General features: G+C 46.4%; 3 protein-coding genes across 4 annotated transcripts in view; 1 reads left to right on the forward strand and 2 right to left on the reverse strand.

The window, feature by feature from the left end:
- Positions 1-1,560: 1,560 nt before the first annotated feature.
- On the reverse strand, positions 1,561-4,316 carry LOC311009870 (cyclin-dependent kinase 5 activator 1-like). The gene is made up of 3 exons (XM_084004301.1): positions 3,484-4,316; positions 2,674-2,811; positions 1,561-2,363 (listed from the first exon to the last, which is right to left on the reverse strand). Exons 1-3 carry the CDS (start codon positions 3,892-3,894, stop codon positions 1,935-1,937), a joined length of 978 nt encoding a protein of 325 aa, XP_083860427.1. The 5' UTR covers positions 3,895-4,316; the 3' UTR covers positions 1,561-1,934.
- A 485-nt stretch (positions 4,317-4,801) lies between these two features.
- On the forward strand, positions 4,802-16,845 carry fmnl2b (formin-like 2b). 2 transcript variants are annotated; one of them, XM_084003852.1, is made up of 28 exons: positions 4,802-5,423; positions 5,952-6,035; positions 6,290-6,370; positions 6,598-6,674; positions 7,035-7,118; positions 7,279-7,422; positions 7,811-7,937; positions 8,031-8,107; positions 8,278-8,371; positions 8,467-8,541; positions 8,841-8,951; positions 9,036-9,185; positions 9,340-9,441; positions 9,536-9,756; positions 10,137-10,243; positions 10,614-10,802; positions 11,350-11,370; positions 11,735-11,859; positions 12,031-12,233; positions 13,344-13,578; positions 13,672-13,740; positions 13,902-13,982; positions 14,544-14,673; positions 14,761-14,921; positions 15,039-15,140; positions 15,248-15,343; positions 15,583-15,706; positions 15,838-16,845. In XM_084003852.1, the coding sequence occupies exons 1-28, from the start codon at positions 5,307-5,309 to the stop codon at positions 15,924-15,926; spliced, it is 3,276 nt and encodes a 1,091-aa protein (XP_083859978.1). In that variant the 5' UTR covers positions 4,802-5,306; the 3' UTR covers positions 15,927-16,845. The 2 variants fall into 2 exon arrangements, with proteins under 2 accessions (XP_083859978.1, XP_083859977.1); XM_084003851.1 differs by having other exon boundaries at positions 14,544-14,921.
- Positions 16,846-17,663: 818 nt separating this feature from the next.
- Positions 17,664-23,521, reverse strand: part of vps16 (VPS16 core subunit of CORVET and HOPS complexes) — a 9,095-nt gene continuing 3,237 nt past the window's right edge. The window contains exons 9-24 of the mRNA XM_084003854.1: positions 23,517-23,521; positions 22,845-23,016; positions 22,582-22,713; positions 22,289-22,416; positions 22,113-22,148; positions 21,797-21,905; positions 21,489-21,623; positions 20,942-21,050; positions 20,769-20,866; positions 20,387-20,491; positions 20,196-20,273; positions 19,639-19,725; positions 19,182-19,264; positions 18,930-19,026; positions 18,562-18,665; positions 17,664-18,426 (exon numbers count right to left, since the gene is read on the reverse strand). The exon at positions 23,517-23,521 is cut by the window's right edge and continues 85 nt beyond it. Of these exons, the coding sequence (XP_083859980.1) occupies positions 18,291-18,426; positions 18,562-18,665; positions 18,930-19,026; positions 19,182-19,264; positions 19,639-19,725; positions 20,196-20,273; positions 20,387-20,491; positions 20,769-20,866; positions 20,942-21,050; positions 21,489-21,623; positions 21,797-21,905; positions 22,113-22,148; positions 22,289-22,416; positions 22,582-22,713; positions 22,845-23,016; positions 23,517-23,521 (1,614 nt within the window). The 3' untranslated portion in view covers positions 17,664-18,290. The remainder of the gene's footprint in view (positions 18,427-18,561; positions 18,666-18,929; positions 19,027-19,181; positions 19,265-19,638; positions 19,726-20,195; positions 20,274-20,386; positions 20,492-20,768; positions 20,867-20,941; positions 21,051-21,488; positions 21,624-21,796; positions 21,906-22,112; positions 22,149-22,288; positions 22,417-22,581; positions 22,714-22,844; positions 23,017-23,516) is intronic.

Consider the following 23,521-nt stretch of genomic DNA (forward strand, 5'->3'; position numbering starts at 1 on the left):
TGTGAAGCTGTTTGTGCAAGTGAGTAACAATTTTTTGCTCATTATATTCAAATGGCCTTGCAAAAGCACACAGTGTCCAGGATCAGAAGACCTTTGCGATAAGGCAGCGCTTTGCTGTTGCAGCTGCTTGTGAGATGGGTCTTCATGTGAAATGGCAGTGACCAGATCTGTAATACATCGTTATATGACACATAAATGTTAATTGCCATTACAAAAGCTTAATGCAGATGGGTGAAGGATCCTTTTAAGCCATATTGAGTGCTTTTAAATTTTGCACTTTTCTTTGTTTTTGAAGGATTGAGACACTGTGTGTGCAGTAATGTACCTCAATGGGATGTTATGATACTAATAATGACAAGATAAATATTGGAGAAAATATGGAATTATTGATGATACAGTTTACAGTAGTATTCCAGTCACTGTTCAGTGATGCATTACAATAGTGGTAAAGTTACTGTTACTGTAGCAACAATACAATTTCATTGGTAACTTATTCTGTAAGAAATACATAAGGCATACATTACAAATGGAGTGATGTCCTTTGAATTCTATGTCTAGGATTCAACGACAACCTGGCAATGGTGGCAGAAGAAAACTTCTCAATCAACAACAAGAACAAGAGATCTGTAACATTGTGATGAAGAAATGAGACCCCTGACATCCTTGTGTTTGTGGATGAGGCTGGTTTCAACCTGGCCAAGGGCCGAGGACGTTTCAACCTGGCCAAGGGCCGAGGACGTGGCTGCAATATTATGGTGGATGTCCCAGGCCAGCGAGGGGGCAATATAACTGTGTGCTGCCATTTCGGAGAATGGTGTGGCCACTCACATTCCCAGTCTTGGCCGATACAACACACAGAAGCTCCTCATCTTCTTGGACCGCCTTTATTTACATTTCATCCCTTAAAATGACAGAGGTCTCGTAGGGCCTCACCTACCAAGCTATGTCATTGTGTGGTACAAGGTGGCCCGCTCATCAGGGCCTGGTTCACTACCCTTCCAAGGATGGTCATGGTGTTCCGACCACATTACTCTCCTTTCCTAAATCCCATTGAAGAGTCTCCGCTTGGAGGTGGAGAGTGGATGTTTTTTGTTTAGGTGTTTATAGTACAGAATATTATGCTGTATACCTTTTATTTGACTCTGATGTATGGAAGTTACTTTATAAGTTTGTGAATAATAATGGTTACAATTTCCTTTCCAATGGGAGGAGTCAAGTTACTAACAGTAGGGAGGCAGATTTTAGTCAATTTCTTGAATCAATAGTCAGCCACCTTAAAAATACTAGCAGTGAGTAAGACCAACCAAGATCACGGTGTCGGTGCGGTCAGGATCAGGTTCCAACACGGTCCAGGGAAACCTGCTAGGCGAGAAAGCACAGGGACTCCGGGGAACATAGAGAGAGAGAGAAAGAGAGAAAGAAAGAAAGAGAGAGAGAGATGCTCAGTGTGTCTAGCCTTATAGCAGCATAACTAAGAGCTGGTTCAAGGCAAACCTGAGCTGTAACGTCTATAAGTCAGAAGCCTGAAAGAAAATCAATATCAGCAGAAATGAACTCAATCATCAATGTTTTAATGTCATACATCTGAAATGTTAGTGACGCAACAAACAGGAACCAAGAACATGGTAAATATAATACATCCACAATGGTACAATCAGAAGATACTGTTGTTTTTGATCGACAGCATGCAGTTATAGTGACTTGGTGTCCACGTTTCAGCCTGTGTTCAGCAGGAGGTCATAGGTCATGAACTATCTGAATGTTCAGACATCTGACTGTCCGTCAGTCGCCATGGCAACAGCGTTAAAGCTTCAGGAGCAGCCAGCTTACATTCACACGTCTGTGGGTCAACAGCTGCTGGGCAAGTCTGGTTGACAAATACTGTGGTTTCCTCTCGCTCTCTTCTCTGTTTTCGTCTCTGTTGAAAATCCAGATCATCGATCCAGATCGTCCATCCTGTTTCCTCCACCGTTTTCCTTCTCCTCTTTCTCTGTTTCCTGTCTTTGCTCATCTTCCCTTCCTTTGTCCTTTTCTTTCTCCTCTTTCACCCTTGCTCCTCCCTGGTTCTTCAGGTCCTGAAAAACCTCTGTGAAGAAATGTGGGTCGGCGTTGATTCGCAACATGTCGGCGCTCAACCACTTGATCAGCTCCAGCGCTCGTTCCCAGAATGCATCACGACTGGACTCCACCAGGAAAGGTTTCAGGGGGTATGAGATCTCGTTACCCAAGTAGGAGTAGCTCAGGTAAAGACAGGTGAGGAAGATGGCGTGGAGCTCCTGCTCTGAAGACGTGTCCTCGTCCACAGCCTCCCTGCACAGCAGGTACACAAAAACCAGACTGGCAGGACTGATGAAGCACTGGTCCTGTAGGGGGATAGGAACAAGTACTTCAGAGACAACAGTACTACTACTACAGAGAATCCCTAGTACTAGGGACCAGTACTACAGATCGAAATTATCTGTACCAGAGGTCTGGAGGGTACTTGTGTGGGTTTAGGGATCAGTACTAGAGGTTAAGGGGCGAGCACTAGATGTCTGGAGACCAGTACTAGAGGCTAAGGGACAATAGAGGTCGGGGAGGTACTCCACAGGTCTCAAGACCACTACTAGAGGTTTAGGGACCAGTACTAGAGGTCGGGGGTACTCATAGAGGTCTGATGAATCAAACCCTGACCTGCCAGCCTTGAACCAGCAGCGCTCTGTCAACGTTTCTGAACCAGAGGACAATCTGATTGGACGAAAGCTCCTTCAGTTTGACACAACGACGACAAAGAAAATCAGAAAGACAACGAAGGAGCTCGCCGGTGGACGCCTGCAGAAAGGAAACCAAGAGAGGACACGAGGAGACGGGGAGAGGGGACAAGAGAGGAGACAAGGAGAGGACACAAGGAGAGGACACAAGAGAGGAGACAAGGAGAGGACACAAGAGAGGACACAAGGAAACGGGGAGAGGGGACAAAGACAATCAGAGGAGACAAGAGAGGAGACAAGGAGAGGACACAAGAGAGGAGACAAGGAGAGGAGACAAGGAGAGGACACAAGAGAGGAGACAAGGAGAGGACACAAAAGAGGAGACAAGGAGAGGGCACAAGAGAGGAGACAAGGAGAGGACACAAGAGAGGAGACAAGGAGAGGACACAAGAGAGGAGACAAGGAGAGGAGACAAGGAGAGGACACAAGAGAGGAGACAAGGAGAGGAACAGACAAGGGAAGGAACAGACAAGGAGAGGAGATAAGGAGACAAGAAAGGAGGTGCAGACAAGGAGGGGACACAAGGAAATGTATTTAAATGTGAAGAAGCAGGAGGACAAACAATCTTTCACGAATTAAATAAAACTGACTTTACTGTGACTATTTATTATTATGTATCTTTATTAAACTCTGCCATCATCTACTGTCATTTGATATATATATATATATATAGTATGAAGGCCGACCCCCCCCCCCCCCCCCCCCCCCCTCCCACACACACACACACACACACCTGCACCACAACCCTCCGTGGTGAGATAATCAGTTCCGGCCTTCCCTGGTTCTGGTTCTGAGGATGTTCCGGGACTGTGGGTACTGGTACCGGGATGGGTCCGTGTCTGTGTCCGGCCTTCAGCGCTCTATGGCGGCTGTCGGTGACCGCCTGCACGCGCTGCTCCCGCTGCACGTGCCCGGGCTCGGACGCCACCGGTTTCACCTTCTTCCCGCCCTTCCTCTTGGCTCGCGCGGCCACAAGGCGTTTCTTCCAGCTGAGCGCGTGCAGCAGCACCGGGTGCCGCTGCTTCTTCTTCTTCTTCTCCTCCTTCTCCTCGCGGGGCTCCTGTGGTTTATGCTCCACGAGCTTCTCCGGCCCTCGAGCCGCAGCTTTCCGCAAGCCCGGGGACAAAGACAGCACCGTTCCCATGACGACAACTGGATGAGCGGCGCGAGCCCCTCTGCAGCGACAAAGCAGGAGCTGTCTGTCCGTCTGTCTGACCGTTACAACTTTAGAAATAAAAATCCATCATGACCAAACCTGTCTGTCCTCCAGCCAGCCCGTGTTGGTCTACCTACCTGTCTGTCTGTCTGTCTATAGCTGTCTCTACCTGTCTCTGTCTCTCGGTCTCTGTGACGCAGACTGGTGGACTGAACGGGGGTGGGCGGGGCTGCTGCGGAGACGCTGTCCGTGGTGCTGAAAGCGTTTAAAGCTGCAGTGGTTCTGGTTCCAGGAGGATCCAACTGACGACAGTGTTACCTGGGTCAGGTTTGGGTTCACGAAGCACTAGTGACACAAAGGCGTGGTGGTAACTGGGTAAGGTCTAGGGTTAGGGTCCACTCAAAGTGCGAGAAACCTATTTGTAGAGAAGAAATTATTCATAGTATTATGATTATTATATTCTCCCATTTTGAGATGCTTGAAAACCCACAAAAACAGGTGGGCATCACATCGTTGACAGTGATCAGGGTTAGTATTCTGTAATATATTTACAGTGCTGCTCCAAGTTCATTAACTCCACTCTTGGCTGAGCCAAGTCACCTACAGTTCGTCTCCAGTGAACAGGGTTCTCCAGCAGTTCACAGGGTTCTCCAGCAGATGGAGCTGTTGTGTTTAATCGAGTCCTTTTACGCACAAATGTACCGGTACATTAAAACAAAGGCTATGTGTGTTTATGTCACGTTACAATAATGTCAATAACAATTATCGTAATTATAAAAGTAATAATAATAACGCTGTACATCATTAAGGGCGGGGTCTGTTGCTAGGAGACGGGTGGGGGGGGGGGGGGGGGGGGGTCGAGCGAGGTAGACAAAGACTGCAGCTGAGAGAGAGAGAGACAAAGAGGCTGACACTCTCCGTCTTCATGTGGGGGAGGAGAGGGGGAGGATTAACACGCGCTCACACAACACACACATTTCACAGGAACACACACACACAACGACCTGAACACAGAGCTTCATCTGGATCATCAGCAGCAGCAGCAGCATCATCATCATCATCATCAGCAGCAGCAGCAGCAGCAGCATCAGCAGCAGCAGCAGCAGCGGCGGCGGCGAGGACGACAGACAAAGAAACACACGGAGCGACGGAGACAGACGGGAAGTGGACAAAGACAGCTAGCCGCCTCACGAGAGACAGACAGAGAGAGAGCGAGGGAGACAGACTGCCAGACAGACGGACAGAGAGCGAGAGAGACAGGCCTCCGCAGACTCCACCGCCCGTCTGTGTTCAGTGATGGCCGACCACCACATGTTTCTGTCTGTCTGACACCGTGTGTTGCTATAGGTGGGTGTGTTCGCCGTCTGTCTGTGCGTGTGATCGGTGAGTCTGTGTGTGTGATGGGGAACGCAGAGAGCATGGAGACCCAGCTGGCGGTGATCCGGTCCAGAGCCGCTCCGGTTCGACTCCCGATGCCGGACCCGGCAGAGCTGGAAGAGAGGTTCTCTATCGCCCTGGTAAATACACACACACACACACACACACACTTCACATCAATGTATTATGTTAGCATGCTATCATTAGCTCATTAGCTGTAAACAGAGTCCAGCTGAGTGTTGCTACGTTAAAGTGAGGGGATGTGAGAGACAGACAGAGAATGACAGAGACAGACAGAGACCAAGATAGAGTGACAGACAGACAGAGAGACAGAGACAGACACACAGACAGAGACCAAGATAGAGTGACAGAGAGACAGAGACAGACACACAGACAGAGCCCAAGATAGAGTGACAGAGAGACAGAGACAGACACACAGACAGAGACCAAGATAGAGTGACAGACAGACAGAGAGACAGAGACAGACACACAGACAGAGCCCAAGACAGAGTGACAGACAGACAGACAGAGAGACAGAGACACACAGACAGACAGAAACACACAGACAGAGACCAAGATAGAGTGAGACAGACAGAGAGACAGAGACACACAGACAGAGTGAGAGAACGTTAACTATCAGTTTATTGATGATTTATTGATCATTTCAGAATTCGATGAACCTGCCGCCTGACAAGGTGCGTCTGCTGCGTTCCTATGACAACGACAAGAAGTGGGAGCTGATCTGTGATCAGGTAGGTGGTGTTAATAAAGTTAATGAGTTTGAATCTGGGGCCCTCAGGTTCTCTGTCAGAAAGTTACATTGCGGTCATTTGATTGAATTCAGGACAATAACAGACTGCCTTCTATAATATACATGTATATTTATGACATTTTATTCTATAATAATTATATTATTTAATCTAATATACAATTAATAAATACAAAACAACTGTTTTATTGTTGGGGGCGGAGCTTCATGTGTGATGTCATGGTGTGTATGATGCAGGAGAGGTTTCAGGTGAAGAACCCTCCACACACCTACATCCAGAAACTGAGAGGTTTCCTGGACCCGGCTGTCACACGCAAGGTGAGATGGGAAATGGAGTTTGGAGGTGGTTTCAAACAGCAGTCAGCTACAGAGGTCCAGTCTGAAGACAAAAAAAACAGACCTCATCTTAAAACAGATTGTAGTTACTGCTATTATTATTATTAAATATCATGAAATATTGAACTATATTAAACATCTCTGTCTGGCTGTCTCTCTACATGTCTCCATTATAACCCGTCTCTCTCTCTCTACCCGTCTCTCTGCAGAAATTCAGAAGACGAGTTCAGGAGTCGACTCAGATGCTTAGAGAGCTTGAAATTTCTCTTCGTACAAACCACATCGGGTACTTGTCTGTCTGACCATCTGTCTGTCTCTGTCTCCTGGAAATTACATTTACTTTTTATTAATTTCTTTATTAATTTGTCAGGTGAGAACATGTTGAAGTTCTGTTTATAATCTTCACATGAGTACACTGTAATGACTTTTGAAGCATGAATGCAATCACCAGAAGAAAGCCAACATGAGGCTATGAAGCAACTACATAACTCTCACTCACTCTCTCTCACTCTCACTCTCTCTCTCTCTCTCTCTCTCTCTTATATATATATATATATATATATATATATATATATATATATATATATATATATATATATATATATATATATATATATCCTGTCTGTCTTGCTCTCTCTCTCTTCAGGTGGGTCAGAGAGTTTCTGAATGAGGAGAATCGAGGTCTGGATGTGCTGGTCGAGTATTTGTCCTTTGCTCAGTACGCTGTCACGTGAGTCCGAACGAACATACATATACATGTATACACACACACACACACGCACACACACACACACACACACATATATATGTATATATATATATATATATACATATATGTATATATATATATACAGAAGCAGGTTGTTGTAAATGTTCATGTTTGTGTTCAGGTTCGATGGAGAGCTGTCGGATGCTGGAGGCGATGGCTCATCCATAGACTCACCCTGGAGCCGGTCCATCGAGGACCTCCACGGAGACTGCAGTCTACCTTCCCCGTCCTCATCGGTCCCCCGAGCAGCTCGACATTCCATCAGGTAACAGAAATAAACTACCAACAAACCCTCAGGGTGGTGTTACAGAAAGCAGGTTTAACAAACCCTGAACTCTGAACTGGACACATGACTCTAAACCGGACCCTGAGCTGCTGATCAATGAGCTTCCATATCGATGACGAGGAAAGGACTCTTAATGTCTCCTCAGCTGGTCCAGGATCAGCCAAAAGGGAGGAGAGAGACGGACAGACAGACAGACAGTAGAAAAGCTCTCATCAGAGGGTTCACAGAGTCCATGGTTGTTAGAGAAACCAGAGTCTCCCTCAGGATTCTTACTAAACCTGCTCTCTGGATTAAAACCTCCTAACAGACATGACACCAACAACATCAGCTAACAGGAAGTGTGACTGTGACTACTTCCTGCTTGCAGCTCGGCAATGGTGACTCGCTCCAACACTCTGCCAAGTCGGCGAACTCTGAAAAACTCACGACTCGTCTGTAAGAAAGATGACGTTCACGTCTGCGTCATGTGTCTGAGAGCCGTCATGAACTACCAGGTGATACTTTATTATTATTATTAGTAGTAGTATTATTTGAGGATTCATCAATTAGATTTACGTGAGATACATGTTCATCCTCATCTTCCTCAGTACGGATTCAACATGGTGATGTCACATCCTCACGCCGTCAACGAGATCGCCCTGAGCCTCAACAACAGGAACCCCAGGTCAGTACAGGGTAGTAGTACACCACCCAAGGTACTAGTACACTACTGAGTACTGGACAGTGCACAGGAGACTAGTACAACAAACAGGGTACTAATACACTACTGAGTACTGCACAGGGTACTAATACAGTACTGACCTGTCTCGCCACCTGTCTGTCTCTCTTGGGCAGGACGAAGGCTCTGGTGTTGGAGCTGTTGGCGGCGGTGTGTTTGGTCAGAGGAGGACATGAGATCATCCTGTCAGCCTTCGACAACTTTAAAACTGTAAATGGCATCTCTCTCACACACACACACACACACACACACACACACGCTGAAGAAACGCTTCATTGATCAACTGACTGATTGATGTATTGCAGGTGTGTTCAGAGTCAATGCGGTTTGAGAAGTTGATGGAACATTTTAAGAACGAAGACGACAACATCGACTTTCTGGTACGAAGATTCACTTAAATGGAATTCATCTTATTTAAACTTCATCGAGTCAAACTATTTACAACATACTTTATCAGGTAGACCTGCTAGTCCCGGGTTGGACCCCCTTGTGCCTGTAGAACTGCCTTGATCTTGGGTCAGGTTGGACCTATGTTCTAGAAAACAGTGTGAGATGATGCTTGACCACTTCTCGTTTACCTGATTCAGCTCACCTGGGATTTTTCAGGATTACATCATCAGATTAATAGCTGGTTGCTAACTGAATATGTGTCTGTTGTTGCCGTGGTGATGGTTGTCAGGTGGCCTGTATGCAGTTCATTAACATCGTGGTTCACTCAGTCGAGGACATGAACTTCAGAGTACATCTGCAGTACGACTTCACCAAACTCAACCTGGACGAACACCTAGAGGTAACACAGTCACATGATCTGCTCTCAGCCAATCCCAAGGGGGGTGAGGATTAACATCAAGTGTCTCTAACCATCTCACCTCAGAGGTTGAAGCACACAGAGAGCGACAGGCTCCAGGTCCAGATTCAGGCTTACCTCGACAACGTGTTCGACGTCGGGACGCTGCTGGAGGACGCCGAGACCAAAACTGCTGCTCTGGAACGAGTCGAGGAGCTGGAGGAGAGCCTTGGCACGGTGAGACAGACAGGTGGAGAGACAGACAGGCCTGTCATCAGATGGTGGAGAACGAAGGGATGAATGACAGACACTAACAGACAGACAGACAGACAGAAAGAAAGACAGACAGACAGGTGTCCCCTAACCAGTACCCATCTCTGTCTGTCCTCAGATGTCCGAGCGTCTGCTGGACGTGGAGAACGAAGCGATGTTGAAGATCGTTGAACTGGAGAAACAGCTGATGCAAACCAACAAGGAACTGGACCATGTCCGGGTCAGTGCTATTGCCATGGAAACCACACAAACGAAAGAATGGATCTACATTTCTGTTGTACTGTTCCTTTAACTCCACGCTGTTACCTGTGCAGGAGGTGTACGCCAGCTCCAACACTCAGGTGCACACGCTGCGGCGGATAGTTCGGGAGAAGGACCAGACGATCCGCCGTCAGAGTCGCCTGGAACGGCAGGCTCAGGAGGCCCAGCAGGCAGGAGGACCCGGAGCGCCTCAACCCCAGAGAGGAGAGGGAGATGGGGGGGTGGGAGGCTCCGCCTCCCCCTCACCTCCACCCTGTCCTAACCCGTCCCCCAGGTGAGAGACTAGTAGCTGCTATATTCAGATTCATTCATCACATGGACACACCGCATCCACCACTGGCTGCTGCATGGAATCGATTAGAAGGGTAAAGGACTGAGAAGTGAACCCTGAGGAATTCCACATTATTCAGTCAGAAAACGTTAGGATCGTGTAGCTCTGTGCCACAGCTACTTCCCTTAAAGATCACAACATGTAGGACGTTGTTAGGGTTTGTAAGTTACTTAGTAATAAATTAATATAGTTGGATTGAGTTCTAAATAATCCAATTTCCCACAAATCAATGAAAAGAAAAAATATGTCATCCTAGGAAGCAAACAGTAACCAACGAGTGATGATTGGTGTTGATTGATTGTTTCCCTTATACATATCTACAGTCCTGAGACCGTAGCCTATCACAGCATGGCACCAGGAATGGGCGGTTCTCAAGGGATGCCGGTCCCTCCCCCTCCTCCTCCTCCTCCACCACCAATGCCAGGCACAGGTGAGTTTCTACTCGACCAATCAGAACGCTGATGTGGATATTTAATTATAAACTGCAGCAAAGTGCTGGAGGATCCATGTAATAAAAGAAACCAGCTGCTACTACTACACCAAGTACTGACAATATCACACTATACCAAGTAGTGTTAAGGGTTGCTGGGGGGGTGAAGGCAGGTTCACCTGGACAGGAGAACCTGCCAACTCCACACAGAAGGAGCCCGAACCTGGACTCGAACCCGGGCCCCTCTTCCTGTGAGGCGACGCTGCTCACCACTATACCACCACGCAGCTAAAGACCTGAAAGGATAACTTTCCTGAAACAAACATTTAAACAATCCCTGATTTCTTTCTTTTTCTCTTTGTATGTAAAGTGTCCAACGGGTCTTACCCTGCACCTCCTCCCCCTGCTCCTCCTCCTCCCCCTCCTCCACCTCCTCCCCCATGTCGGACCAGCGAGCTCTCCTCTTCTGTCCCCATGCCCCCGCCTCCTCCCCCTGTGGCCCCCCCTCTCCCAGGCTCAGGGGGATCACCGACAGTCATCTTTAACTCTGGACTTGCAGGTGAGACTGGATGACAGGTTTAAATGAGACGTTCACAGGCTGCATGGAAAGTATGGAACTTTCACTTTAAAGTCCAACATTAAAAATAGATCTGAGGTAGATGTTAATAAATATCAGAAGTACTATCAAAATGCACTTCAATAGTAACTTAACATACTTAACATGATGGTGGAGTACACCTGTACATGTTATCTTTTAAATGCTAATTGATGGGGGGATCAGGGTTTAATGTTGTGTTATCTATACGAGTGATACCGTTTATAATTGTTTGTGTATCATGTATTTCTTGCATGTTTATTTATGATTTCCCAGCTGCTGTAAACAATGCGGGATAATCTTCTCTTGTTGTGTAGGAACCAACATTAACTTGGAGTATTACATTGAACATGGTATATACTAAATATAATTTGTTTTACCTGCCTAACTGAAAGAAGGTAACTTAGTGAATCCAGAACTTCATGCCACTCAAATCTGTTTTTATGGTAAATGTTCAATTTAATTTGTTTTTCATGAAACTAACATGTTGTTTTTCTCGTTTTGCTGACAGAGGGTCCTCTCAAGTTATTCTGTACGTTTAATTACAATCTTACTTTGAAATATCTTTACATTTATTCATCATCCTCTTTATGTCATCCATCTATCATCCGCCATCACCTGCTGCTCATCACTGAGCCCCGCCCACCAGCCTCCTATTGGCTGCTTTCGTCTCGTTAAATATCATTCGTCGTCGCATTTCATTTGTGTTCAGATAAAGATGAAACCCATTTGAAATACAGAAAAAGTGTAAAAAGTTCAGTCTGATACCTGATACAGCTAACACCTGTTAGATAGTTCAACTGTCACAGTCATGAGATAAAAAGCAAAAGACTTCTCACATCTACACCTCCACCCTCTTACCTGTCCCCCTGCTCACTTCTCTCCATCCTGTGCAGCGGTGAAGATAAAGAAGCCAATCCAGACCAAGTTCAGGATGCCAGTGCTGAACTGGGTCGCTCTGAAACCGAGTCAGATCAACGGGACCGTCTTCAACGACATCGATGACGAGGGCATCCTACAGGTAACAATGAGATTCAGGATTCAGGTTCACAAATGTTTTTGTCAGGTGACAAACAGGCTGCCTGTCTCACTGATGCAGCTTGTTGTACAGTCAGACAGAAAGCCTGTGAGCCAGAGATGGATCATCATCTCTCTCTGTACCCGTCTCTCTCTGTTCCCGCCTCTCTCTTAGGACCTGAACGTGGAGGAGTTTGAGGAGCTGTTCAAGACGAAGGCTCAGGGTCCGGCGGTTGACTTGACTCTGTCCAGACAGAAACTTCCTCAGAAAGCTCCGTCCAAAGTGTCTCTGCTGGACGCCAACAGATCTAAGAACCTGGCCATCACTCTAAGGAAGGCTAGCCAGGGATCAGAGGTCACCTGTCGCGCCATCCACACGTAAGTCCAACAGCAAAAGCACTAGCAAAAGTAATAATCTCCACCAGTAAGTAGTTCAACTTACCAGCAGCAGTAAGATGAAGGTTACCAGGACCAGTAACTGTGTAGTAAGACAACCACATGAATACCAGCGATACCATCATGCCTCTTGTGTGGAAGTCAGGACCAGGGAGCACAGTATGAGTTCCTCTTTGTATGAGTATGAGTCCCCCCCCCCCTTAAGGGACAGATCCCAGACGTCCCAATAGTTCATAAGTCCATAGTCCAGGAGGGCAGGCAGGGTCTGGAGGAAGGGCTCAGGATACGCAGGGTGGGCGGGAGGGACCTGGAGGAGGAGCTCTGGAGGTCGTGCAGGAGGGCGACCAGGAGGATGGGACTGCTCAGGAGCCCGGGCATGAGGGCCCCGTCGGGAAAGGAACGGGTGACGAGTTGACCCCCTGAAGGCTGCGTGGAGCAGGCGTTAGATGGTCTTCCGTCGGGACAGGAACGAGCGACGAGCGGGCCCCCAATAGGCTGCGTAGAGCAGGCGTCGGACGGTCCCCTTGTCAGGACAGGAACGACCAGGGCGACCAGGCGGATGGGACCGCTCGGGAGGCCGGGCAGGAGGGCAACCCCGTGGACGGGGCCGCTCAGGAGGCCGGGCAGGAAGGCGAAACCGGGCATTAGGGCGAGACTGGGCCAGAGGGCGACCAAGCGGGCCGGGCCGCTTGGGATGTCGGGCAGGTACTGCAGGCTACTGAGACTCCAGCGAGGCTGGGACTGCGACTGCAGGCTGCTCACAAACAATAATCCAGACATAGGCAGGACAGATCAGGCGGTGGACACACATCAGGGATGAAACAGACGACCAAACAAAAACAGAACAGAAACACACAGATTAAATACACCAGGGTTGATTAGGTTCAACGACAGATAGGTGTGGAAACACAAGGGCAGGCTATGGGGATAGGGGAGAACAAGAGGCAAGGCTGACGAGAAATTGAGACACAGCTGGGAGACAGAAAAAAGACAGGAAGCAAAGCACGTGACAACACAAGACACAAGGACTACAAAATAAAACAGGAAACCAACACTACAAAAACCCACAGTCATGACACTTTGTTCCTGCAGGTTTGACCTACGGACAGTTCGGGTCGACTTCGTGGAGTGTCTGATGCGTTTCCTGCCAACGGAGGCCGAGGTGAAGCTACTACGGCAATACGAGAGGGACAGAAAACCTCTGGAGGCCCTGAGTGACGAAGACCGCTTCATGATGCAGTTCAGTCGCATCGAACGGCTCAATCAGCGCATGTCCATCATGACCTTCATGGGCAACTTCACAGACAACGTCCAGATGTTAACACCGGTAAGACAGACAGTTTGAGAGAGACAGATAGGTAGAGACAGACAGACAGACAAATAGAAGTGACCTGTCTAACTCTGTTGTCTTTGCTCTTAGCAACTCCACGCCATTATCGCAGCTTCAGTTTCTATCAAATCATCTCAGAAGCTCAAGAAGATCCTGGAGGTCAGTCTGTGTTTCTATACACGTATAGTACGTAACCACAGTCTAAATATACAGTATATATAGTATATGTGTAGAACAGTTTATGTATAAATCTACTGTGTACATGAGTTTATGGAGTTAATGTGGGAATTAAATTTACCTGCTTGTTGTTGCTGTTGTAGATCATCTTGGCTCTTGGGAACTACATGAACAGTAGTAAGAGAGGAGCTGTGTACGGATTCAAACTGCAGAGTTTAGACCTGGTAACACACACACTCTCACAAAACACACACAGTTTTTTTGGCCGATGGAGCCTGAAATATGTGAGATATAAATATAATTACATTTACATTAAGGGCATTTAGCAGACGCTTTTATCCAAAGCCACTTACAATAAGTACATTTGTAGGAAGAAGGCATTCTCAGCATATCCCTCCAACAGATGGTCTGACACTTGACTGATGATTTCAAATTTATTTAAATTCCAAAACCAACGTAACAGCTATACAAAGACACAAAACAACAAAGTAAGTTAGCTAGTATCCTCCGATTGGAATATTACCATAGCCTTTGCAGTATTCATATTATCACATGACGTCATAGACATTCACAGACGTTCAGCGCCGCCATATTGGGTACCTGGTAATCGCTCTGGGTACCAATAGAACGCACAGGTTTGGGTACCTGGTCCGAGCTCGCTAGTCAACACTCACATATATTTATGTGAAGTATTAATATATGAAGTTTACATATAGGCTATGGGAGGTGTTAATATAGGAGATCCATATGTGAGCAGTGTGGTGAAAAAGTCGTTTGTGTTTCAGCTCCTTGACACAAAGTCGACAGACAGGAAACAGACGTTGCTTCATTACATCGCCAACGTGGTCAAAGAGAAATATCCTGCTAAGTCTCTGTTTTACAACGAGCTTCACTACGTCGATAAGGCTGCTGGAGGTGAGTCTGGCAACCAATCAGAGGGCTTTAAGACAGACTGTGTCCTCATCTGTGTGTCCTTACCTGTGTATCCTCACCTGTGTGTAGTGAGTCTGGAGAACGTGCTATGTGATGTGAAGGAGCTGCAGCGCGGAATGGAGCTCACCTGGAGAGAGTTTAGTGTTCAACACAATGCTACACTCAAAGACTTCATCAGCAGGCACGAATCACGACTCGGCAAACTGCAGGAGGACGCACGCATCGCTCAGGTGAGACCACAGACACACACACACACACACACACACACACAGACAGTTGGAGCTGTTTCTAGTTTGTCATCAATAATTATGAATCTCATGAAAATCTTTGGTCTGGATTCACTTCAGGATGCGTTTGAAGATGCCGTGAAGTTTTTCGGGGAGAGCTCTAAGACAATGCCACCATCTGTCTTCTTCCCCATCTTTGTTCGCTTCATTAAGGCATACAGGGTAAGTAAAGGCAACACATAGGCCCCACCTCCTGCATGGTGGGCGTGGCCCATATCATGATGCCCCGCCCCCAGCAGGATCAGAGTTTGATGTGTTTGTGTGTTCAGCTGGCAGACGAGGAAAACGAGCAGAGGAGGCGTCAGGAACAGATGTTACTGGAGAAACTGGAGCAGGAGGAGCAGCAGGAGGAGCAGGAGACCAAGGTGAGAGGGTGACCTCTGACCCTTCACACAGGTGGAACAGATGCTGAGTCATGGTACTATCTAAACCTTCACTGATTGGTCCATTTATATGATCTTATTAAAGGACCTTGTAAGTCAATGAGACCCACAATGAGATGTACTTGTGACTCACATCATGGCGGCTTGCCTGAAACCTCTCCTGTAAGTTGATGTGGTCTCTGAAGGTCTTAATATCTACCCCCCCCCCCGCCCCGGTCCAGTCTCCCTCCAACAGGGGGAAGCGGCCGCAGCAGGAGCTGCTGACGGAGCTCAGACGGAAACAAGGAAAAGACAGTCGCCATGTTTACGAAGGGAAAGATGGAGCCATAGAGGACATCATCACAGGTAAACCCAGAAACTCTTCATCACCAACTACAAACTCTTCATCATCACCTAGAAACTCTTCATCATCACCTAGAAACTCTTAGAAACAGCCGTTTCTGTGTTGTTTGATTGGTTGTTTTATTTTTTCCCAGCTCTGAAGACCGTCCCCTTCACGGCCCGATCAGCCAAACGCAGCTCTCGCTTCTTCTGTGACCCCGCCCACTCTGAGGAGCACTACTGAGAGAGAGACCTGACATCATAGAGAGAGAGACATGACATCTTAGAGAGTTTATATGTCAGCATGTTTGAGGATGATGTCATTTCTTCTTCAGCTGGTCACGCCCACTTCTAAACGATGGGACCAATTAGCACTTTGAACATTTCTGATTGATGTGAGCTGATGACATCATGTTTTCTATGTTATTTTATTGGTTGGTTTGTGCACAGACCCCACCTGATCTCTGACCTGTCTCCTGGTTCTGGGTAGCAGGTCTGTGCTGGGTTCTTTCAATCTGTGTCTTTAACTGGATCTTGTACAGGGTTCTACTCCTATCCCTACATTGTGTCTAATGTGTTCTAATGCATTTACTAGCCTTACCAGAGCTTAGATACACAGAGTCCCACTTTCTAAAGGGTTAGTGCAACTTTTCATGATCCCGCATTGCCAACAGCTAACAGTGTTAGTAAGAAGCAATAGCATTCACAAACATTCGTGTCTCAATCTTTGCCAGACTCTGCTGATCTGGGACTCTGGCTCTACCCTGTCACCTTCCTGAACCCGACCCTTCCTGAAGTCCCGCTGTTAGCCCGTTAGCTAGCACCGGAACCACACCATCACAATCATCGACTCTAAAAACAGGAACATAATATAAGTATGTAAATTCAGAAACGTTGAGCTACAAAAGATGAAATTCTGGTCTTCTTGTGTTTTATAATGAGTCACCTGAAGCTCACGCCGCCGGTGTGGTTTGAAGCTTGGCCGTAAGGGGGCGCCGCAGCAGACAGACTGTCATGGAGAACAGTTGTCCTTCCAACATGAACATAGTCTGAAATGAAACGAGACAATAAACCGATTCATGATTTACGAATCAAACTCTTCAGTCTGTGACATGAAGACAGTCTGCCAGTGAGGCTCAGGTCGGGACACACCTGGAAGGACCGAAAGAGTGGAAAGGTTTGGGCAAGTCTGCACAAAATGGACATACCTGGACCAACCACTGACATATCTGGAATGTCCTTTACAACTATGGACGGACCCACAGTGTAGTCCTTCACAGGGACCCCAGGAGACCGTGGAGTGTCCTGCCTCAACCTGAAACCTAGACAGGCCTGGAAGAGAAGGACCTACCTGGATCGACAAATGGTGTCTGTTCTGGTCCAGCGATCCAGCATCTACACCTCAACCCCCTCTTGTCCCCAGTTTCCTTCCCACCCCTCCCCGTCTTCATTTCAGACAAGACAAAAAAGTTAAAGAGCACAAAGTTTTCTACATGTACAAACAAATTCTTGGAGGGTTGTTGCGTTGCTTGTACTGTTTAAGTGTTTGTATGATTCTGCACTTGGTGGCCGAAGTAAAATGCATCCTACATGAAGTCTGTCACTTTAATAAATGACGGTTCTCAGTCCTCCAGGTTAGAGTAAAGCTTTATTGTAGGCGACTGGAAAAACACCTAAAGACTACTGAGCCCGGAAGTGACTCTGCAAAATGAAGGAAAAAGATAAATTTATAATCAATAATACTCACAGATCAAATTCATAATCCAAAACGGAATTTAAGAAAATATTACTCGCAAAATAAACAACTGAAGACACTCTCTAAATCATTTACAAACGTTTTTCACGTGACCCAAGTTGTTCTCTGCCTCCGTGTGGCTGAACTGAAAACTACAGGCTGTCGACTTACACCATAAATATATAAATATGAATATATATATATATGATAAACACACACACAACCTGAAATATACTGAGTTAAATATACTGAGTTCATTAAGGGAATACTCACTTTGCTCATATTTATTGACATTAAATGACATTATGAACATTTTATGTATTCATATACACATGAAATTATTTAAACTTACGTCATGTGATCCACGGAGGCAGACCATGAATGTGGCTGTAAGCTCCAGAAACAAGCACAATAAAAACACATACAAACAACAAATGATCAAAAATAAACATTCATTTACATATTTAACTTTGAAATCGAGAAAAAACAAAAAGCAGAATATAAATAAATGCATTAAACGTTAAATGAAAAAGAAAACAGATCTTCTGAAGAAGAAGAACAACATCACATTTAGTGTTGCGTCTTCACAATAAAAGCCTCCCGCTGGTTCTCTGGTGGAAGGCTTTTAATTTGAAAGAAATGAAAGTTAACTGTTCTCAAACAAATGATCAGTGATCAATAAAATGAAGCTGAAGTCTGAATGATCATTTTATTCAGAGCTCGGACACAAACAATCAATATTCATCATTTATCACCACGGATCTATAACATGATCAGCTGCGTTAAAGAAGATCAAACAACCGGTCTGAATGGAGGATCACTTTGTGACAGCAGACCGTCTGCTGTCCCTCGACATACACGCTGAATGGAGGATCACTTTTTGGCAGCGGAGGCTCGATTCAACCTGTCAATCAATAAGCGGTCGGAGGCAGAGCATCTAGAGAGGACCGCCCCCATCTCTGAGTCATTCTTACGCTCGATCGCAGCGTCTGCTGCTCCCTCCAGATCACTGAAGGAGGAGGAGGAGGAGAAAAAGAAGAACGGGAACGAGAAGGAGAAGAAGGAGAATAAGCAGAAGGAGAGTTATCCGAGAGGTCAGGTGTCACCGTTCTGATGATGTCACAGGTGTTCACAGGAGTCTTACCTGATGGCGAGGTGAGCTTTGACCCTCTGCTCAGGTGTTACCTTGGAAACGTACTTCTTGGCTTCATACTTGTTGTTACTCTTCATGCAAACTTCAACAAACGCCTTGACAAGAGACAAAGCTAATAATTATGGGAAATGTAGTTCTACCGTTAACTCTTTATTTAAAATGACTGGGTTATGTCCACATAGCATCTTCAACTGTTCAGACCGTCTCCTGATTAAAACAGAAAATCTCCGTTCACGTGTCAAATGTAGGAGGAGCTCGTTTGGTCCTGATATTTTTGTTTTGGTTCAATGAGATGCTGAGAAGAAGAAGTTTCCACAGTGGACACAGGAAGTAACAAGGCTGGGCGGGAGGGGGTTTACCAGGTATCCAATCGGAGACTTCTTGCTCTTTGAGAACTTCTCCAACTCATCCCACTCCTCCTTCTCTGCTAGAGACTTCAGCTTCAACCACCAATACCTACACAGGAGAGACAGGTAGACATACAGAAACAGGTAGAGATTCAGAGATAGGAGAGACAGGTAGACATACAGAGACAGGAGAGACAGGTGCATGTAGACCAACAGTTTTTGATTTGACCTCCGAGCAGTGACATCACTTCCTGAAGGTCTCACCTTTTGTCAGGTACTCTAAAGTCTCGGTACAGTTGTTCTGCCTGTTTGTGGAGTCCCAGAGCCAGCAGAGCCTCCATGGTTGCCTGGACACAGTGACATCACAAGAAGGCTGTGACCACATTCTGCTTGGTTCATTCCATCCCAGTAGCTCCGCCTCTTTATGTACCTGTAGATGTCCAAGTAGCTCTGCCTTTTTATGTACCAAGAGAAAAAACCCCAGTAGCCCCGCCCCTTATGAACTTATAGAGTCCCAGTAGCTCCGCCCCTTTATGTACCTGTAGACGGTCGCAGTATCTACGCCCTTTTATTTACCTGTAGACAGTCCCATTAGACCTGCCCCTATGTACCTGTAGACAGCCCAGTAGCTCCGCCCTTAAATGTACCTGTAAACGGTCCCAGTAGCTCCCCCCCTTATGAATTTGTAGAGACAATCCCAGTTGCTCTACCCCTTATGTACCTGTAGAGACAGTCCCAGTAGCCCCGCCCCTTTTTCATCATCCAGTTTGCGTTGGAAACGAAGGAGACGCATCTCCTCCTCTGTAGCCTGGAGACAGAACGTGGGAAAGTGTTTCAGGTGAACTCTGACAGCTCTACCTGTCAGACAGGTTTCCTCTATAATCCTATTAAATGTTCCTTTCAATATACAAATGATATTTGAATTTTTAATGCTCAAATTCAGCCTCTTATTAATATTAACTACACTACACAGGCTTATACACTGCCAATGCCATAATCAGCAATGTGGTTGTTTTACTTCCTGTCCACTAGCGGGCGTTCTAACAACATCCCCAATAAATCTGGTACAGGTGACAGCTTTCTTTCTAAGTCATAATTAAACTGTCAACTTAAACAGAAAGTAAAACAACCACATTGCCATTCTCCTGAGGACGCAGGTTCCCCGTTCCCTTAGCTACCCCCTCCTCGTCTCACCGGCAGCTCCACTTTCACTTTCTCACGTACATCCTGACCAGGTAGATCATGAAATTAAGGTAGGAATTAAACATCTGATTTTACCTTTGCAGAAAACTCATTCTTGGCCTTGTTGTATTCATCTACAGCGCTCTGCAGGAGAGACAGACGGCTCTCTAACCTCTGGACAGAGAGACAGACAGGCTGTAAATACAGGCTTTATAGGGTTAGGGTAGAGACAGACAGACAGACAGACTGGGACCCCCTTCAAGTGGTCTTGGTCTGGTTGTTGATACCTTCTCTCTGTAACTGGCAGTAACGTAGTAGTTGGCCAGTTCCTGGTGGTCGTCGTCCTGGTTGTAGAGATCCTTCAGAGTTTCCTGTTCCTGGAGTTTACAGAACTGATGACACACAAGTAGAGGCAACGATTCAGAAACGTTCCCAAACCTCGTTAATTCACATCAAACTACGCGTTCCCAAACTTCGTTAATACACATCAAACTACGCGTTCCCAAACCTCGTTAATACACATCAAACTACGCGTTCCCAAACCTCGTTAATACACATCAAACTACAGATTACTAAAAGTCATGTTTAAAGTGACAAATATTTCAGGGCGTGGCCTCTTTGTGACCATCTATTACCATAACACCTAAAGGGGATTAAGATGAAGATCACCTGTCTGTAGAGGCTGAGAGCGACCGGCTGGTTCCTCAGAGTCATGAAGAAGTCTCCTCTGTTCATCTCGTTCTTCAGGTACGTCACCACCGTGTAAACTGGGAACACAGGAAACCAGCAGTGACATCACCTACCTCACAGCAAGGTGGTGGGCGGGGCTAGCAGACACTCACCTAGGTCAGTGTCTCCACTCTCGACAGCTTTACTGAGAGCCAACTGACTCCTCTTCATCTTCAGCAGCAGTGGAACCTGCTCTCCAGAGCGAGCCTCAAAGTCCAACAGCTGCCAGAGACGAGTGGATACGTAATGAACATCTATCGATACATATCTATAATCCATCTAATCCATATATACCTAATGCATACATATCTAATCCACACACATCTAATCTTGATACATATCTCATCTTAATTAGATCATTTTGAATAAGATATCCCTCTAGCTGTAGATCTACCTATCTATCTGTCTAGTTCTAGCTATCTATGTAGCTCTAGCTCTAGATATCTATCGAGAAACACTTCAGTGGCTGTTGAAGACCTGAACCATCTTCTCGTTAGCATTTGATTGATAAGAGCTCGACTTGTTCTTCTGTGGTTTACTTTTGTATATGCACGTTATGTTTATCCCTTTCTTCAGTTCTTATTGTTGTTTGTTTTTTATTTATTTGCATCTTACGTTTGGTCGGCAAATAACATTTCTACGTAATCAAATAGAAGTTACCTTGATGGCGAGCTCAGTGCGTCCACATTCGTATGCGTTAGCTGCGATGTGAGAGTACGAAACACCAGGTGAGTCTCCAACCTTCACACACACCGCTCGGGCTATAGCCTCATCTGATAGGTCCTTCTGCTGCACCTGGACACGCCCACAGCCCCGGCACATTGGTTAGTCTAGGTCATGTTGCTCATGTACATAATTATTCTGAAGGTGCAGCAGACTGAGAAGAGTCAGCTGAGACGGCTGAGTCAGGGAGGAGAGAGGAGACAGGTGAGTCAGGGGAGACAGGTAGATCAGGGGTGTCAGGTTACCTTGCATGAAGCCCAGTGTTTGAGGACTCTGCTGACTCCCTGATAGTCTGGGATCTTCAGGTAACGACAGATTTCCATGGCCAAGGGATAAAACTGTCGATACACCAACCTGAGAGACAGACAGTGTGTGTGTGTGTGTATGTATATACAGTGTGTGCCCAATGGCTTTTAGGCCAGATTGTTGACATCCTTCAGCTACAACTGTGATTATGGTGAAATATTTCTCCTGTTTGTGTTACATTACAACGACAGCTGAGAGACAGACTGATAAAGACAGGCAGGTAGAGAGACAGACAGGTTGGATGAGTAGAGTTACCTGTCTATCAGCACCTGAAGCGTCATTTGTTTGAATCTGAGGTGAGAGGTCAAGGTCATCATTGCCATGGTAACAGAAACAAGCATCTTATTGGTCAGTAGTCAAACATCAGACGATGCTGACTGACCACCCATCACTACAGACTACTCCCATGATGCACCTGGGTGTGTGGATACTGAGTGTGTGTGAGTGGCAGTCCCACGCCGCTCTCTCTGACGGCGTTCAGAACCCGGAGTTCTCTGCAGGTCGTCACAAACGGATCCGGACTGAAGTCCATCAGGAAGCACTTCCCGAAGGACGCTGCCTGGTGGACAGAACGCCGTTAGAACACAGAACAGGAATACAGAATGCCGCCTGGTTGACGAGACAACAATAATAATTAGATATAATAATAATAATAATAATAATAATAATAATAATAATAATAATAATAAGAGACAACTCTGTGATTGTGCGTGTGTGTTCTTACCCTCAGCAGGGATTTCTGGGTAGTGGAGTCATATTCGTGTCCTGCTGCCTCCACACACTGTCGGACGGCTTCTCCCAGCATGCTTTGCTCCTTGATCTCCCTCAGGTACTCATCAGCCTTCTGACTCGACTTCTACAAAAAATACAAAGCCAGAGAGAAATATTTAAACTCAGAGAACCCTGCAGTGAGACCTACTATATTATTCAGACAGACGGGTGTTCAGACAGACAGATGGGTAGGTGTACAGAGAGACAGATTCCTACCTCATACTCTCGGTGGGCCTCCAGCAGCAGAGCTCCAGGAGCCATGGAAGCAATCTTGAAGATATCCTGACAGACCAGAGGAACCTCCTGAAGCAGCTCCTGATTGGTTGAGTTGATGATCCGAACTCCGTCAAGCTCTCCAACCAAAACACACTGGTCCTCTAATGGGAATCTGAGGTCAAGGGTCAAGGGTCAAACAGGGGTTAAACATCACCTGACCAGAGGCCGACCATAAAACCAGCAACCCAAACAAGCTCCAGGAGCACCTTAACGAGCTCAAGGAGAACCATAACGAGCTCAAGGAGAACCATAACGAGCTCAAGGAGAACCAGGAGTACCCTGATGCGCTAGGAGAACCCTAACAAGCTCTATAGATAGCAATAATGAGCTAAAAAAGAAACACAACAAGCTCCAGGAGTATCCTAACAAGTGCTAGGAGAACCCTAATGAACTTCGGGAGAACCAGAAAAAGCTCAAGCAGAACCCAGACAAGCTTCAGGAGAACCCTGGCAAGCTCTAGGAGAGCAATAATGAACTCAAAAATAAACATAAAGAGCTCCAGGAGTACCCTGACATGCTAGGAGTGAGCTTGGAGAGAACCTTAACGGATGTCTGGAGCACCGGTCTGACCTGGTCAGTGGTGGTTCCGGTCTGAACTGGTTTAAAGGATACTGGAT

Source organism: Eutrigla gurnardus (assembly GCF_963514095.1).
Source record: "Eutrigla gurnardus genome assembly, chromosome: 24".
In the NCBI taxonomy this organism is placed as follows: Eukaryota; Metazoa; Chordata; class Actinopteri; order Perciformes; family Triglidae; genus Eutrigla; species Eutrigla gurnardus.